General features: G+C 46.3%; 2 protein-coding genes and 1 pseudogene across 2 annotated transcripts; all 3 read left to right on the top strand.

Annotated features, from left to right (window-relative positions):
• The first annotated feature begins 3,801 nt into the window (after window positions 1-3,801).
• On the top strand, window positions 3,802-6,994 carry LOC127313840 (putative laccase-9; annotated as a pseudogene).
• A 1,801-nt stretch (window positions 6,995-8,795) lies between these two features.
• On the top strand, window positions 8,796-11,255 carry LOC127311579 (uncharacterized). The gene is made up of 4 exons (XM_051342018.2): window positions 8,796-8,919; window positions 10,512-10,610; window positions 10,726-10,881; window positions 11,008-11,255. The coding sequence occupies exons 2-3, from the start codon at window positions 10,517-10,519 to the stop codon at window positions 10,863-10,865; spliced, it is 234 nt and encodes a 77-aa protein (XP_051197978.1). The 5' UTR covers window positions 8,796-8,919; window positions 10,512-10,516; the 3' UTR covers window positions 10,866-10,881; window positions 11,008-11,255.
• Window positions 11,256-11,717: 462 nt separating this feature from the next.
• On the top strand, window positions 11,718-16,295 carry LOC127311578 (GDSL esterase/lipase At5g62930). Its single transcript, XM_051342017.2, has 8 exons — window positions 11,718-11,870; window positions 11,959-12,083; window positions 12,153-12,230; window positions 12,290-12,427; window positions 14,132-14,208; window positions 14,712-14,876; window positions 15,460-15,673; window positions 16,014-16,295. The coding sequence occupies exons 1-7, from the start codon at window positions 11,789-11,791 to the stop codon at window positions 15,614-15,616; spliced, it is 822 nt and encodes a 273-aa protein (XP_051197977.1). The 5' UTR covers window positions 11,718-11,788; the 3' UTR covers window positions 15,617-15,673; window positions 16,014-16,295.
• Window positions 16,296-18,245: the final 1,950 nt, after the last annotated feature.

The following is an 18,245-nucleotide window of genomic DNA, read 5'->3' as shown; positions in this document are numbered from 1 at the left end:
TTTGGCCTTGGCGTCTGCCTTTTTGGCCTCGACGTCCATCCTTTGGACCTCAATGACCTCCTTCGCGAGGTTGTGGTAGATGGCAGCTGCGGCCTCCTTTTCCAGACGCCTCTTCTCGTCCCTAGCAGCCAAGACGGCAAGATTCCCGGCCATTATCTTCTTCATGCTCTGGGTGAACACAATGGCTTGCGCCTCCCGAGCTAGATCGGCCTTGGTAGCCTTATGGCCTCGGGGACGAGGTGGAAGGGCTGGACGGCCTTGATCGTCGTCTTCGCCATCGAGCTTGATCGCTGTCCCATTCCTCACAGCTTCGTTGTAGGACGCAAAGCTTGTCATCCACTTGTTGGCGTCCTTGAGCACGTCCCAGCAATGGACCATATGGAAGCCCTTCTTATGCGTCGCCCTGAACTTCTCCAAGGCGCGGGATACCTGCAATCATAGCGGCCAATGATGTACATCGAATGATGCAAATAGTGTAGAATGATGATGGTTGTATCTTGTTTACCAGTGAAACAACGCCAATGCCGCTTACGAGGTGGTTCCTAGCATGTTCGACCGCCGAGCAGAACTTGCTTCTCTCTTGTTTGATGTAGTTCCATCTTTTTCGGAGGGACTCTTCCGTCCGAGGGCTTGGGATCTGGTAGGACGGGTGCATCTTGGTCTCGTTGTACTGCTGCAAGACCTTGGCCCAATAGACCTTGCCCTTTTGCTGCGCGCCATTAATACAATCATGGCTCGTTGCCAGCCACGCTTCGCACAAACACTTATCCTCGTCGTCGACGAAGCCTTCTGTCCTGCGGATCTCCCCCTTCTTCTTTGGTAGCAATGTCCATGGGACAGGCTGTATTGGCGCGTCGTCGAAGTCGTCGACGGACACGGTTGTTGGTTGCATCTGCTGGGTGGCGAACAACCGTGCGGTTTCGATGTCCTCCGCATCTTACGTTGCTGCCCAATCATCATGCGGGCATGTCCCGCCCCGATCATCGCGAACGAAGCCGCCGCCGAAGATAATGGTCTGGATGTCTGTCTCATGGCGGTCCTTTCAATATTCCTACGAATGACTGCTCGCGCCGGTCTAGTTTGATATTTCGCGCAGGGAATGGCCAGTGGCGGGAATAATATCGGCCTCCCTGCCACTGACGCGCGGGTCCTACATCTTTTTCGGCGGACACTCGGCGCGACAGCGGAGCGTCCGCGGAGACGCAAACCTGGCGCATATTTGGACCAGGTTTGCGTCTCCGCGGACGGGCCGGTCACTTTGCGTCGCCCCGCTGAAGCAAGGCCCAGACGCATTTCCGGTCACGGTGGATGAAAACGGTCGCTCAGCGTCCGTTTACGTCGCGCCGCTGGAGATGCCCTTAGACGTGAAGACTTCTTCATCCTCCTCGCTAGACGAAGACCAGCAATGAGGATACCTTGCAAGGAACTCTATGTCCTTCTCATTCCTGGGTTTCTACTTGTGAAGCCTAGCTTGCAATCTAAAAATCTCTTCTCGTATTTCCACCAGAGTTCGACCAGGCATGCCTGTGTGGCTAGAAAAAAAACTACCTACCTCCACGAGGAGGTTCACATTCGTGACGAGGTCTTGTACATTGTCTATGTTGTTAGCACTCATAACTGAACAAGCAGAGGAGAGAAGAGGACGAGCCATATATGACTAAAAACTACGATCACCAGGAGGAGGCATCTTGGAGCGATGATATGTCCAAAACGTATCTACTTTCCCGAACACTTTTGCTATTGTTTTGCCTCTAATTTGTGTATTTTGGATACAACTAGCTGCTAGCGTACAGTTGACGTGGCGTAGTAGCTTCCTTGTAACGGTAAAGCACTCGTCCGTTGGGAACCCCAAGAGGAAGGTATGATGTGTACAGCAGCAAGTTTTTCCTCAGTAAGAAACCAAGGTTTATCGAACCAGTAGGAGCCAAGAAGCACGTTGAAGGTTGATGGCGGCGGAGTGTAGTGCGGCGCAACACTAGGGATTCCGGCGCCAACGTGGAACCTGCACAACACAACCAAATTACTTTGCCCCAACGTGACAGTGAGGTTGTCAATCTCACCGGCTTGCTGTAACAAAGGATTAGATGTATAGTGTGGAAGATGATGTTTGCATAAAACAGTAGAACAACTATTGCAGTAGATTGTATTCGATGTAAAAGAATGGACCGGGGTCCACAGTTCACTAGAGGTGTCTCTCCCATAAGAAATAGCATATTGGGTAAACAAATTACAGTTGGGCAATTGACAAATAAGGAGAACATAACAATGCACATACATGATATGATGAGTAGTGTGAGATTTAATTGGGCATTACGACAAAGTACATAGACCGCTATCCAGCATGCATCTATGCCTAAAAAGTCCACCTTCAGGTTATCATCTGAACCCCTTCCAGTATTAAGTTGCAAACAACAGACAATTGCATTAAGTATGGTGCGTAATGTAATCAAAAAATACATCCTTAGACATAGAATTGATGTTTTATCCCTAGTGGCAACAGCACATCCACAACCTTAGAACTTTCTCACATCGTCCTGCATTTAATGGAGGCATGAACCCACTATCGAGCATAAGTACCCCCTCTTGGAGTTACAAGCAATGACTTGGCCAGAGCCTCTACTAGCAACGGAGAGCATGCAAGATAATAAACAACACATAGATAAATTGATAATCAAGATAGCATAGTATTCATTATCCATCGGATCCCAACAAACACACATGTAGCTTTACAGATAGATGATCTTGATCATGTTAGGCAGCTCACAAGATCAGACAATGATAGCACAATGAGGAGAAGACGACCATCTAGCTACTGCTATGGACCCATAGTCCAGGGGTGAACTACTCACACATCAATCCGGAGGCGACCATGGCGGTGTAGAGTCCTCCGGGAGATGATTCCCCTCTCCGGCAGGGTGCCGGAGGCGATCTCCTGAATCCCCCGAGATGGGATTGGCGGCGGCGGCGTCTCTGGAAGATTTTCCGTATCGTGGCTCTCGGTACTGGGGCTATCTTCGACGGAGGCTTAAGTAGGCGGAAGGGCAGAGTCGGGGGGCTCACGGGGGCCCCACACCACAGGGCCGCGCGGGCCCCCTCTGGGCCGCGCCGCCCTAGTGTGGCGGCGCCCCATGGCCCCACTTCGTCTCCCCCTAGGTCTTCTGGAAGCTTCGTGGAAAAATAGGACCCTGGGCGTTGATTTCGTCCAATTCCGAGAATATTTCCTTACTAGGATTTCTGAAACCAAAAACAGCAGAAACAAAGAATCGGCTCTTCGGCATCTCGTTAATAGGTTAGTGCCGGAAAATGCATAATAATGACATATAATGTGTATAAAACATGTGAGTATCATCATAAAAGTAGCATGGAACATAAGAAATTATAGATACGTTTGAGACGTATCACTAACACGGACTAACGCAGTTTTCAGCAGAATTGCCCTGGTGTCTTATTTTTGTGCTGAAACTCAACCTCCATAACATTCTCCACCACTGCCTTCTCCATAAAAATCGAAAACCGATGTGTTCCCTGATGGCAACATATAGCGGAGCTTCACGTTCGCTCCCTCTTGAAACCGCATGGCCAGAAATATGGGTTCACACGACCGAACCCCATCCGATCCAGGCGCTCAATAAAGATCGCCAGCGGACCCTGATAAGGTGGCATCTCGGCAATGCCCATGATGAGGGGCTTAGGTTTTGGGAAAGGCGACGATGGAGATTCCAGGAACGAGAGTAGGCACAACGTACCCAGATTCACGTCCCCGCGGTGGAGGATCGCTACGTCCGGCTAGCAATCCAGTATATGATAATATGTTTACAGAGAGCTGTCGTAGGCGGAGTTGTTATATCTTGTCTAGTTCTAATCTACGGGTATGAGAATATATCTAAGGGGTACTCCTACCTGGCTTTACATATGCAACCAGGCTAGGGCTTACAAGAGTCCTAATCTATTACATATTGGAGTCATCTTTCTTGTAGTCCAAGTCGATATTACATGCAGGTCCAACTTGTCAGTCCTTGTGCTAGTCCACCTCCATAATCAGGGTATAATAATAATGGGGACCCGAAGGGTAATACCCACATCAGACTCTTCCAAAACTCATCACCTGCTACATAAATGAGGACTGACATCAAACAAAACATTATCTTGGAACGAGAAGAACCATAGGACCGCCTCCTTTATTAGGAAGATCGGCAAGCCAACACACCGTCACCCGTTGGCTCTCAAAAGCAGATCGGAGATCTCAACGGGTACCACCGCCACCTGCACCACGGGAGATGAGGGGCTGAGCCGTAATGTGTCTCCCAAACTAGGTGCCGTGCTGCCCTTGCAGCCACAGCAATCTCCAAAGAAGCCCGAGGCCACCGCCATGGCGTCCATCTCCACCGGATGGGTCGTATCGTCCTGGGTCGCCGCGAAACTTCGGTCGAAGATCTCACCACTCTAGGAGGAGGAGACCTCCACCGCCGCCAGTCGCCCTCGAAGATGAGAGCCCGCCACGGTCGATAATATTTTACTTGGCATGAACTTTCCTAAGCTAGAACTCCATGCATTGGATGCATGCATGTCTGGCCCACCAAGCGGCCGGCCGGCAGCCGAGGTCTTCTCAGCTGCGCGCCGCTATAAAAAGCCCTCACGCATCTTCTTTCTTCAGTTCTAACGACAAGTAAGCAAGCAGCCAGCTCCATAGCTCCACTGCTTGAAGGTCGAAACCCTGTGGCCGGCAAGGCAATGGCGGGTGTATCTAAGATGCCGGCGATGCTTTGGTTACTTGCTGCGGTGTTTACGTTTGGAGCAACAGTTGGCCTGGCTCAGAGTCAGGGCTCCAACCGTAACTACTACGATTTCTTCGTAAGTCTACTTCAAGCATGCTGTAATCTTGGCTGATGGATGTATACTAGCTAGTAGTACAAAGTGAAAGTGTGGCATGAATTTGCAGGTGAAGAAGACTGTCTACACAAGGCTCTGCCAGCGGAAGGCCCTGCTCACCGTCAATGAGCAGTTCCCGGGGCCGACTATCGCCGCGCGAAAGGGCGAGACCGTCACCGTCAACGTGCACAACCAAGGTGATAAGAACCATCACCATCCACTGGTAATTATACATACGTTAATTCTGCGTAGGTTGACATATAACTAGTAGCAAAAAATGATACATACAGTAACTAAATGGCATTCTCAGGCACGGCGTGGACCAACCTCGGAACCCCTGGTATGATGGGCCCGAGTTCATCACCCAGTGCCCCATCCAGCCGGGCACCAACTTCACTTACACCATCATCTTGTCCGAGGAGGAGGGCACCCTGTGGTGGCATGCTCACAGCGACCTGGACCGTGCCGGCGTCCACGGCGCCCTCATCGTTCTCCCCGAGCGCGGCAAGGAGTTCCCCTTTGTAAAGCAGCCGGACAAGGAGATACCCATCATCCTCGGTATTTTTTGAATCTCGATCGATCCAACTTAAAATTAATTACTACGTACTAGCTAGTTCATCGATCGTGCGACTTACTAGTACTACTAATTAACGGTGCTGTGATACTGCAGGTGAGTGGTGGAAGGCCGACGTGAACGATCTTCTGAATACGTACCTCAAAACTGGGAGCGAGGTTAACATCTCCGATGCACACACCATTAATGGCCAGCCCGGAGGTTTGTTCCCGTGCTCCGAGGACGACACCTTCAATGTCCCCGTGCAGAGCGGCAAGACGTACCTGCTGCGGATCATCAACGCTGGAATGGACAACGACATGTTCTTCGGGGTGGCGGGGCACCTGCTCGCCGTCGTCGGCACCGACGGCCGCTACCTGAAGAAATTCAGCGTCAAGCAGATCATGATCTTGCCGGGACAGACCATGGACGTGCTCCTCGCGGCTGACCGCGCCACCAATTCCAACGGCCGCTACTACATGGCCTCGAGGACCTTCTCCTCCAATCCAGCCCTCGCGCACCTCAACGGCACCGCCACGGCCATTCTCGAGTACACCGACGCGCCGCGCTCCACACGCGCCGCGCAGCCGGACTTCCCCAACCTCCCGGACAGCGACGACATCGCCGTCGCGGTGGAGTACACCGGCCAGCTCCGGTCACTGGCCAGCAAGGAGCACCCGGTGGACGTGCCCAACAAGGTGGACCAGCAGATGCTCATCACCCTCGCCGTCAACGTCCTCCCCTGCGCAACGGGACCGGGGACGTGCCAGGGGCCGGGTGGCCAGCACTTGGCGGCGAGCCTCAACAACGCCAGCTTCGAGGACCCAAAAATCGACATCCTCCACGCCTACTACTACTCCATCAAAGGCGTGTACGAGGAGGACTTCCCCAACAAGCCTCCCGTCTTCTTCAACTTCACCGACAACGAAGTCTCCAAGGGGTACAGGTTTACCAGGCGTGGCACCAAGGTGACGGCGGTGGATCGGAGTACGGCGCCGTGGTGGAGGTGGTGTTCCAGGACACGGCCATCTTTGGCGCCGAGAACCACCCCATGCACCTGCACGGCTTCGCCTTCTACGTGGTAGGGAGAGGCCTGGGAACCTTCAACGTCACCACGGACCCTGCCAATTACAACCTCGACGACCCGCCGTACCAGAACACAGTCACCGTGCCCAAGGCTGGCTGGGCCGCGATGCGCTTCCGCGCAACTAATCCTGGTAAATAAGCTAGCTAGATATTCTTAATTAGCCTCTTTTCCCATTCGCCGGTCGATCGAGTTATATGTGTGCATTTCATTATGGCTCTCTAATTTATGCTTAATTATAATATTCCGATTGGTTAACTAGGTGTGTGGTTCATGCATTGCCACTTCGATCGCCATACGGTGTTTGGGATGAGCACCGCGTTTATCGTGAAAGAAGGCAACACTCCGGAATCTAAGATGTTGCCTCGCCCTCCAACCATGCCCAAGTGTTAGTTGCCCTATTCGATGCAGATGTTGATTGCAAGGCACGGTCAAAAACAAAAATGTTGTTGTCAACATGTGTTTCAGTTTACTATGCACCGTTTTTAAACTTCCTCCGTCTGAAAGAGAAGAGTAGTATCTATTTTGTCATCATGTGTGATATGGCTTCTTCAATTTGTATGCCCTTTCCTCCATTTCTACGTGGAATAATGTGATGTTTCGCTCCCTATCGATGTCCAATTTATGTACACATGGAAATCAATGAAAGTAGAAGATCCAATACACGTATATATGAGTTGTACTAGCTATGCATAAGGTTTTGGCACAAAAAAAAGTAGTAACTGCTTGAGTTCTTTTTTAAGTTGAGGAAAGAAACGAAGGCATGTCAAAACTTTTCATGTTAATAAAACTAGCAAGGTGGCCCACAGATTCGCGTCGTAGATAAAATGTGCATCTTCAAAATCATGATTGTAGTTTGTACAAGAGTTCACATTTAATGTATTAATTATCTAGGTTCCTCTTACCTTCAAAACAAATACTCCCCGGCTATAGAATTTGAGGAGGAGCGTTGTTTACCAAATTTATAACTTTGACATTGATACATACCTCGTGCCTAGACTGTTATCTTCCTCAGCCCGATTCACTACTGGTAGTATTACTGCAAAATCATGTCTCTAGATGCTTCAAGGCATACCAATCTTACTCTGGTTTCTTGGGTCACTTCCTTTATTAATTTATATTTGAAGGATGCTGCAAATATATTTTCTCTCGCTATCAATCATGTCATAACTAAGGATGCTCTATTTCTCAGGCTTGACTTAGTTTACCAACTTGCTATACCGTTTTACCGACAAAAATGTAAAAATATGAGGAAATTTTGATATAACTTAATCCAAAATAATAACTAATATAGCATGAGCATATAGACAATAATTAAACTAATCATGCATACTAATGGAGGAGATAAAAGAGATAGGATATAAAGAGGTTAAGCCGATCACATCTACGCCAAACACTAGCTAGAACTAGAAACTCTAGCACAATGCAAGAAATGTGTTGACATGCGATCCTCCATTTTCATCACTGAATCGTGATTGTATTTCATCTATGATGTTTTTTGTGGCAGAAAATGGATCGTCAAAAAAGGGGACGTCAGGAATCAACCTGACCTTTTATTTGGATTCTCCATAATAGTCTATGACGATGTTATGACAATCCAATATCGTCACTAATGATCTAGCCATGCCACATCAAATCCTACGTGGTCAGTCTGATGGGAAAAATTTGCGACGGAATCAAATCGCCGTAATTCAAAATCAGCCCGGTCCATTTCGGTGGTCTATATAGGCCGGACCCAACAATTTCAGCCTTTCTATTTCCTGGCCTTGGCCATTTACTATCTATTTCTATTTTGGGCCTTGCCCTTTTACTGTCTATTTTTTTTAGGCCTTGGACCTTTTACGATCCATATTATTGGGGGTGTTAGCATTTTGGGAGCCCATTTCTGTCAAGTATAAATGGAATCTCGAAGCACGTGTATATTCATAAGAGCGAAACCATAATTCAATCGTGAACACAAAAAATGTTCATTTGGTTGGCAACCGCGGACGATCTGTCAGAGACAAGAGATTCACGTACGATGCAGCTTGAGTAGCGGTGGCGGAGACCATGTTGAGGTTTGTCGTTGACGCTCGGGAAGAAGTTGTCGGTGAGGAACTCGTCATCGAACATCATCGTGTTGCCACTTGTCACGCCCGCCAGAAATCCGATCGCCCCTCACTCGTACAAATCTACGAGAGGCGGGGTTCGGAAAGCCCGTTTCCGCGTCCTTATGGTAACGGGCCTGTTTGGACCCTATGATGACCCCCATGGGCCCCCATGTCCAGCCCGACGCGGCCCAGGCGCACGCATCTTTCAGGCAGCGCACCTCTTCTTCCTCCACGCCTCACCTACTCCTCCTCCTCCTCCTCTCCGGAAGCAAGAACAGCAGGAATCCGCCACCGAATCCGCCTCGCAGCAGCGGTATCCGAAGGTAACCAGCACTCTAGCTTCACCGCCGCTTCCCCTTCTCCCGCCTAGCTCCTCCTTTAGACCTTTACCCCCGCGCGCGGGCGCGCGCGCCGGATCTGCGGCCTCGAGCTGCTCTGAATCTCGCAGCAGCAGGTTTCTTGTTGTTCCCTCCAGCTCGAAAGCCCCTAGCTTGGACGAGATAGATCTCGAGTCGAGAAAGCCCCTGTTGTCTGGATCGAATCTCCGGGAGGAAGCCCGCGTATTCCGCGCCTGTGTCCGTCCGTGCGCCTGGCCTGCATAGATACTAGCTCTAGTTTGCGCTGCTTGCGTTAGTTCGAGCGGGTCAGTGGCGGATCCGGAGGTCTGCGCGGCTGGCTGAATCGTTGTCCAGGGTTAGCTTGCAAGCTCGGACCCCAGGAAGGAAATAAGAGACGAGCTAAGCTACTGGGTGTCTTGCTCTCCTAAGATTAGTTATGGTCAGACTGGCGTTGCTGTTCTTGCTAGGAGGGACACGATTTTGTTGGAGCAGCGTTAGCCTGCACTGCTTTGCTCCACAGGGTCGTCAACCAACCCTAGGTACGGAGGGTAAAATGCTAGGTTGGTATTTTCTGCCTCTCCGATCTTGCACAAAAGTTGCTCTTAAGTGTGTATCATGCCTGTCTTTGCGGTGGAACAAAATGCTGTTCATTTGCTGGTTGCGATGAGAAAAAGGAGTGAGCAGCTCGCTAGTTAGGTTGGTTTCATCATGCGTTTTCATTTCCCTTTGGGTTGCAACTGTATGAGAAGTTGAGCATGCTTCACGTTAGGTCACATCTGCTGCAACTCACACTCGTCACACCCTGTGCTAATGGCAAGTCAACTAAGCATTGATGGTTATCGGGTCGCAGAGTGTCTGGTAACTTCCATGTTGGCTTGGGAAATGGGGATTGTTTGCGTTTGAATTCAATATTTGTTAATGAAATCCAGGTAAAGCTAGAATTTTTGTAAGCAAAATCCTGCTCTGTTTTGATGAATCATCGTATATAATGCAAGAACAGCCCATGGAACTTGCTGAAACCTAGTCACAACACATTTTGTGTATACTGGTATTCTCAACGTTGACTTGGGTTTCCTATCGACATGGGCATACCTGCTACGTATTCAACTTTACCTTAACTTGTTATTTAGATGCTATTATGTTAAAATATTCCATTGATAATCTGAATGCCCAGCTGGATGTTCTAATGTACTGGGTAGATTAGATCCTTCTTATTGGTAATTTCTCCATTCCAAGCATGGGATGATGGTACCTCCATGACTGAAAACCTGCAATCTCTAACTGAAACTAATTGCAGCATAGGCATAACAGATTTTGTGCATGCTGGTATTCCAACGATAACTTGGGTACTGAAATGACACTGTATAACCATGATGTATTCAACTGCATGCTAGTACTCCGTTAAAACGTCACTCTGATCATCCGAAGGGCCTATTGAATGATCTTCTTGGTAGAACCTTCTTATATGTATTTCTTCCATTCCAAGGATGCATGGTGGTATTTACAGTACTTAAACCTGCAACCTATACAAGTTTCCTGCCCACAGTCCCTAACTTTCTGCGCACTGAACTATGCAGTTCCAATGGGTGCCAAGTACATCGTCGGCAGCCTTGTTGGCTCCTGTGTCATCGCATATGCTTGCGACTACATCGTTTCTCAGAAGAAGATCTTCGGTGGTATGCAGTTTGTCTTGCATCTGCAGTCCCATTCATAGCATAGTCAACATTATCACGCTCTTGGTATGAAGAAACCATTTTCTTGTTGCTGATCATGTTGTTGCTTCTTGATCAGGCACCATACCAGGGACCGTCTCGGACAAGGAGTGGTGGCAGGCGACAGACACGAAGTTCCAGGCCTGGCCTCGCACCGCTGGGCCGCCGGTCGTCATGAACCCCATCAGCCGCCAGAACTTCATCGTCAAGGACCTGTGAGGCCCGATATCACCAGGTAAAGCGACCATCTAGCGCAGCGCCTGAATAACCACCCCCACTATTCTGCGGTGGTGACCTTGCTTTCATATATCAGATTTCACAGCAGTGATGCTAGCTAAGACCATCCACCTTCTGGTTTCAGGTTTGCGGTGGAAGCGTGTGCTGGTGTAGAATGGCGATGTCCGTAGCTATAACCCACCTCCTTGTGCTGTAATCTTTGCTGAAGGCTGTGTTTTGTCTTGATAATAAGAAGGGTACTCTTGTGATGATCGTAGTCAGTCGGGTTTTCTTCTGCAGAACATAACAGATGCTGAAGCAACATTTGCTTTCTAAATTTTTCATGATGGCATCATCGACATTATTGCTATGAAGTTGAGCATTGTTCTTATATGCAGTAACATGCATGACTTTCGCTTTGTGCTTGCTGTGATGGACTATATGCTGTAAATCTAGTCTACCATCCAGATGGATTCACTGCTTCAGTGTGAGGCTGATATCAAAACATATGCTTGCTTGTATGTACTAGTATGTATGTAGTCTAAAAACTTAACCACATATGTATGAACCTAGACAAAGTTGAATCAACTAATATGGATCAGAGGGAGTACAAGAATTTGGCGGAAAAATTGGCGAAGATTTGGTACTGTAATTTTTTTTTGGCAGTTAAGAATGCAGATATCAAAACATATGCTTGCGTTCAGATTATACTGTCAGCACGTGGGTTTCAGTTGATTGGCGTTCAACAAAGAATTCCATCGTAAAGTATTCCATCATGGGCTTCTTTTGAATCGTTTCTATACAAGTTTTAGAGTCCAAATTTCAAAATTGGAGATCACATGCGATCATTCTCTAGTCCACCTTTCCCGTACAGATCTGGAATCAGGCCGGGCTGCGAGTACGAGTAGCTGCTCCGGCCCCGATCGATGGCGGCGCCCGGATCCTGCCCCTCGCCGCCGGCCCCGTCAGCCGGCCACCCTCCCGTCTGCCTCGCCGCCGACGCTTCAGGTGGGTTTGCTGCATTCATCTACCACTCTCATCTCATCCCGCACGCCCCTCACGTAGCTTCTCTCCCTCCCGCTTCTGACTTTGGTAGGTGGAGCGGGATCCCAGGAAGCGCCGCTGCGGCCGTCGCTGGTGCTCTTCGGCGACTCCATCACCGAGCAGTCCTTCCGCCCCGGCGGCTGGGGAGCGGCCCTCGCCGACACCTACTCCCGCAAGGTCCGCCAAATCCAACCACCCTCCATTCCTTCCCCCGTTTCCCTGGCACTGAACTTTCCCCTGTACCAGGCCGATGTTGTCGTCAGAGGCTACGGCGGGTACAACACGAGATGGGCGCTGTTCCTTATCCACCGCATCTTTCCCCTGGTACGATCGGCAGGCTGCATCCACCTCAGGTTATCGCCATACTGATATGATGAATACAGGTCGGCGTACCGCCTGTAGCCACCACCATATTCTTCGGTGCCAATGACGCGGCGCTTCTCGGACGGACAAGCGAGCGGCAGCATGTGCCGGTTGAGGAGTATAAGCAGAATCTCAGAACAATCGTTAATCATCTCAAGGTAAACATAAATGTTTTCCATTTGCGTTCTTAATCCCTTCCAAGTCGTTATGTTGGTCCCGTGCTAGTAGTTTTTTTTTCCATGTCAGGACCATGATTCAAACTCGTTGTTTTTTACAATACTGCAAGTAAGTAGGGCATCATGCACTATCTGAAACTTTTTTAGTAGCTTCCTAACTTGTATGCTACCATCGTAAGTAGGGCTGTATCTGGATCTTCGTAACATTGACTAATCCTTTTATGGGTGGGTCGTGGGTGATATAACCCGTTGGGATAGGTTGAAACGGAACAAAGGAAATGAAAGATGGGTTAACTAAATATCTGTCCACACAAAGATGTTTTCGCAATTTGAGAAACTTTTTTTTTTCTTACATCTTAACAAGTTAACATCAACCCTTAAACTTGTGATCCAAAGGCCGCTTAATTTCTTCATTAGATATCTGTTATGAAGTTACCCCTGGATTTCTGATTCAGCCTGTTCAGTTAGATATTTTGTCGGCGATGGAATAAAAGCCTGACGGGTTTCTGAAGCATTTGCCTGACTATGGTTTGCTGGCACATTGCTCAGTGCTTTTTTCTCTCCAAAATTTGCTCTCTGATTTTCATCTAGATTCTAGAACAAATGTTAAGCTCAACTATTAGAGCAAAAAAAATTAAACACCAGGAAGTAGCTGTATTATTCTTCGTGGGCCTCTTATAGTAGCATATAGATGTTGTATTTTGGCTAAAAATTGAAAATTGTTTTTTCTGAACCAACTGACTTTTTTTTGTTTGTTTAAGTATGAAGTTGTTGGGCTTAAAAGTAGTCATGACCAATCAGTTAAAAAAGTGTTCCAAACTAGTTAGAAATGTGTAACAGGGAAAGCTTATATTTGATTTTGGAACTCTGGCTTGAAGGAGTTTCAGAGTAGCTGTAATTCTACCTGCCTGGAGTATGTATTTGTGGCTTGGCTTGCTTAGGATCACATGTTGCTGGGGTGACTATTATGACTACTAGTGCCAGGAATATTAAGAAGCAATATTCACATCATGCTTGCTATTTTCCATACAAAAGTTATGGAACCTTCAAGTTGATGGCCAGCCATTTTTAACTTGCTGGTTTCTTGAAGTGTCTTTACCTAATAATTAGTACTGTCATCAATGTTAATATATTACAACAGCTGTGGCTTCAGGGTCTCCCTTTCTATCATATACTTAAATGTGTTGCATTGTTAAAAAGTATCTACGTTATGTCAGTTAAAGTAGGCATACTGAGGTAAATTTACAATTGGAGTGTTATGTAATACTCCTCCATCCCATAAAGGATGTCTTAGACTTGTCTAAATTTGGACCTAGATACGTCCAAATTTTGACAAATCTAGTACATCCTTTATGGGACGGAGGGAGTAGTATTTTTGGGCCAGTATGAAGTATCAGCCTTCCGGTCAGAGCTGCAAGGAGAGACTCGGTTATGGTGCGATAAAGAGCTTGCTTCAATGCTCGGATTCAGGTAGAAAGTAAGAGCAGTAGCATATTCATAGGAGAGCTTTGTACTTTAAATTAGTAGTCCCGGTAGTTAGAAAAAAGCTCTGAATACGGATTGCCTACTTGTTCAACACTATATTTGGATTCTGCTCTTCTAAAAGGAACGTCCGCTCTCACAATTCCCTCTTCATCTACCAAAACAACCGGAATATATGTAATCTGGTGTTGCATCTCAATACAGGATTGTTCCAAGTCCATGGTGATTTTGCTTATCACCCCACCTCCTATTGATGAAGATGGAAGAGAAAGATATGCACGGTTGGCACCACTTGTCCTCTTTAACTATTCATGTTTGCTGTAGGAACTTTAGTGACTGGCTGGCATATAAATAGAAAGAAATAAATGAGTGTGAAGAAACACAATACTTATTGTCAGTACTTAGTCCCACTTTGTGTTCGCTGAATTGTGCTGGGATGTGCTTACTTGATAACTTTCTGTAGCGATAAAAGTAGGCAAAAGAGGTCAAAGAAACAGTAAAATAGGCAAAAGTGGCTGTGACAAACGAGATTATGAGAAATCCTATCAAATGCAGCCTTAATCTCTTTATTGGCTATTTGGTGGTGCTGGGGCACTCCCGACCACACCCTCCTGGAGTTCCCTTTCTTTTGTGGGAACACTGGAGTTAATGAATATTATAAATCATTTTTTTATTTGCTATTCATGTTATTTCTAGTAACTTACATGTTTCATTTTCCACAAGCTTTACTGAACACATTACATGTAACTTATTAGTTATTGCTTATTTGCATTTTTTCCTGAAGATCACTATATGGAAAAGATGCGAGGAGTCTCCCTGAAAGGACAAATGAAATGGCTGGTGTCTATGCAAGTCAATGCATAGAACTAGCCAAAGAAATGGATGTGCACTGTGTTGATATTTGGTCAAAGATGCAAACGACTGAAGGGTGGCAGAAACTTTACTTAAGGTAAATGCTTCCTCAGATTTGTTTAGGTTTTAAGGATGAAGATTTTATTTACGTTTTCTCTACATGGTATCGATCAAGGTGGATTTTATAAGATATTTTCCACTTGGATTTTTTAACTTATATCTTCCTAGTAAGCGAACAAGCATATATGTGTAACGCCCGTGCAAATTTTACTTTTCTCTGTTACCACTTTTTTTTGGAATGAATGAATTGGTTAGGAAAAATTTATTTAGGTTCTGTACTTAGAACAACATAGAGTTTAATCAGTTGCATTTTTTCACCAAAGCAAGAAAGGCTATTTTTGTAACAAAATCTAACTTGAAATATTTAGACTGTCATCCACCTTTATATGTCTTCTAACACTAAACTCGCTGCTTCGTAGAGTGGTGTATTAACATGCATTTCGATGTGATCTAAGATAGCATATGTGCGTTAATCGTCTTCTATATACTTGGGAACCGGGAAACGTCAACAGTTTTTCGAGAGTCTGTTTGCAACCTGTACGTAGGAGCAGAGGCTTCAGCTTCTTGAGAACCATCCATTACTGCATCCATCCTGATAGCTGACTGTTTTCATCTCCTAGTGATGGACTGCATCTGACACCGGAAGGGAATGCTCTGGTCCACAAGGAGGTTGTCCAAACATTGAGAGGTGCCGGTCTGAAAGCTGAAGATATGGCACATGACTTTCCTCATCATTCCAAAATAGATGGAATTTGCCCGGAGAAGGCCTTCCAGTGATGTGATTTCAGGCTGTGGGAAGTTCAAGTTTGAACTGCTTGCTCCCGGTGTCTGGAGGTTTTGCTTTCCTCCTGTTTTACTTTTTCTTCTGTTGTGATCTTTTGAACTGTGAAATCCTGTGTCTATTTTCTACCAGTGAAAATAGTTATTATAACTAAAATTGCTGTAGTAATAACTAGATGACATAATTTAGGCAGATTTTACAATTTACAATTCAAGGAACACAGTGATTATTAATGATTCATAGTACTCCGACATATCTGCACTGGAAATTGCATTTCTTCATGTACCGCAAACAGATCTCTTCTACTGCAAGCTGTTGAAAGTCTCCTGCTACATGCTGCATTTGCAGCACTCAATCTTGTCTCCGTATCATATTCTGCAACTCTGATTCTAGGCCTTCCACTTACTGGTGTCAAGCTCACGACTCGGCTGGAAGCATATGCTGAAGGTTTCTGCACTGGGACAGAACGGCGATGTCAGTTGTTACTAGGTACCTGCTGTAATCTTAAGGGCATCTTTGTCTGAATGATAAGGAACAGTATTGTCTAGGTGTACTCCAGTTCTCTTTCTTCCGAGGAATAGAACAGAGCCGAACCTGCTTTAGACTTTTGTCATCTTGTCATGCGCATGATTATTGCAATGGAATATATGTTTTGCAAAAAAGATTATGATCTTATTAGACCCTTCTTCTGACTATAGCATCCACATGGCATGAGGGTAAGGTTGTATCTCGTGGTTTCTCGACAGGCTTCTCATACCTTCTCTTCGGTCAGGTGACGCTTGTTGTCGAGGCTGATCCCGTTTGGTCAAATATTTCGCTTTTTTTTTTTCAGTGAGTTGGTAGAATTTTGACAGGTAAAAGAACCCAGATATTGTTTTTTTTGCATCAGTGTTGATCCGTGATTTGTTGGAAGTTTCTGATGGATTTTGTGCGCTTGTTGAACGAGGTGTAGCTACACTTCCTTGGGCTGCTGAAAGTTGTTCGAGGCTTCAGTCTCACTCATCTGCAGCACCGACCACGTAGTGAACATCGCACGTGTCGGTACGTGAAAGGTTGCACATGGCCAGCTAGTGTGCGGTCTGCCTTGTAGGAAACAAAGATTTGCTGCAAAGTAGGTAAATCTAGAACGGTCTGCTATCACTTTCCCCATCATTCCAGAATTGTCAGCATGTCACCGGTACACGTAATAAGATCTGTAATTTGGAGCATCAGAACTGATCTCTGCATTCAGACCAGTATTTGTTCTCTCGAGTCGGAAAAGAAGCCGTTTAAAATTTTATCTAATGGAGGCTATCATTAAAAGTGCGTACCTAGTTCCGAAAGCTCCGACACATTGTAGATCTAGAAATGTAAATTTTAGGTGACATTTTCTTATTTTTATGCAAAAAAGACTGATATCTATGTCCAAGCGTCAACATTTTCTAGCAGTGAGTTTACTTTTAGTAATTGGGGAGACAATTGTGTTGCTGATTGGTTATTGAGAGAGACGGATTCACTCCTTAATGTCTAGGTAGTAGATGCTCCACCGAGGTTTATTACTTCCATGTTAATTGACGATATAATTATTATTTGATCCATAAAAGCTCACAGCAGGATGAAGTCCTACTGTTTCCCTAAAAAAAGACATAAGTGTAGATACTCGACCACTACGATAGGCCCACCTTTCACGCACAGGTGTGAGTTTTCTTTACCGTACGTTTAGCTTTAAGATTTGGATAAAAAGGGGGACAGAGAGAGCTACTTTTATATCTACAACAGTGAGCTTGAGTCTCGAGAACTAAATCGACGATACATAAGAGCATCTCCACTCGTCTCTCCCGGAAGCCTCCCACGACCACTTTTTTTTCATCCGGACGGCGAAAAACGGCCCAGTCAGGCCCTCGGTTCCTCGTTTTGATCCGGATTTGAGCCTATTTTCGTCCGAACTGCCCATGCCATCCTCGGTTCCCCGGGGGTCTCCCGGGGACTCCGGATGGAGCAAAACCAATCGCCCACGCCCACGTGTCTCCTCTTTCATCCGGACTCCCCGGGCCATCCTCTTTTTCCCCGAAAAACGCCGCTTGGGGAGCACACAACTGGAAATATACTGCCCCCAGGCCAAATTTTCGTCCAATCCCGACGAAAATTTCGCCGGATTTGGGCGTGAAGAGAGCCAACGAGTGGGGATGCTCTAACACACCCACACATATGCTGTGTATAAAATCCACTCCGGACATGATTACTATATGAAACTTTTGGTAGGGATTCAAAAAAATTGCTTAAATTCATACGGAATGGATTCTTCCATAGGGAAATTAGAGGAACCAAAGCATGAGGCCCTACCTCGCCTTTTCTTCTCTTTGCTTCTGTGATTTTAATTACTGCCTCCATCTCAAAATATAAGGCCATCACAGATTTCGAGGCAGAACTTTAACTAATAATTTAACAAATAAAATATAAATTATATGTTACCAAAATTATACCATTGGGTTCATAGTTTAAAGATGTTTTCAACAATATATTTTTGGTATCATATGAATTATATTTTATTGATTAAATTATTGGTCAAAATTTTGACTCTAAATACGAAGTGGCCTCACATAAAGAAAACTGAGGGAGTCACTTGGATCCTACATAGTTGAATTC

The sequence above is a fragment of the Lolium perenne genome, chromosome 7, assembly GCF_019359855.2.
Source record: "Lolium perenne isolate Kyuss_39 chromosome 7, Kyuss_2.0, whole genome shotgun sequence".
NCBI classification, from domain to species: domain Eukaryota; kingdom Viridiplantae; phylum Streptophyta; class Magnoliopsida; order Poales; family Poaceae; genus Lolium; species Lolium perenne.
This window is presented reverse-complemented; position numbering and strand designations above follow the sequence as displayed.

Bases quoted from the DNA above. Each gene is read 5' to 3' on its own strand.
- LOC127311579 (XM_051342018.2), top strand. From the start codon at position 10,517: ATGGGTGCCAAGTACATCGTCGGCAGCCTTGTTGGCTCCTGTGTCATC. The intron at 10,611-10,725 runs GTATGCAGTTTG...CTTCTTGATCAG, and splicing joins TCAGAAGAAGATCTTCGGTG to GCACCATACCAGGGACCGTC.
- LOC127311578 (XM_051342017.2), top strand. From the start codon at position 11,789: ATGGCGGCGCCCGGATCCTGCCCCTCGCCGCCGGCCCCGTCAGCCGGC. The intron at 11,871-11,958 runs GTGGGTTTGCTG...TGACTTTGGTAG, and splicing joins CCTCGCCGCCGACGCTTCAG to GTGGAGCGGGATCCCAGGAA. The intron at 12,084-12,152 runs GTCCGCCAAATC...CCCCTGTACCAG, and splicing joins CCGACACCTACTCCCGCAAG to GCCGATGTTGTCGTCAGAGG.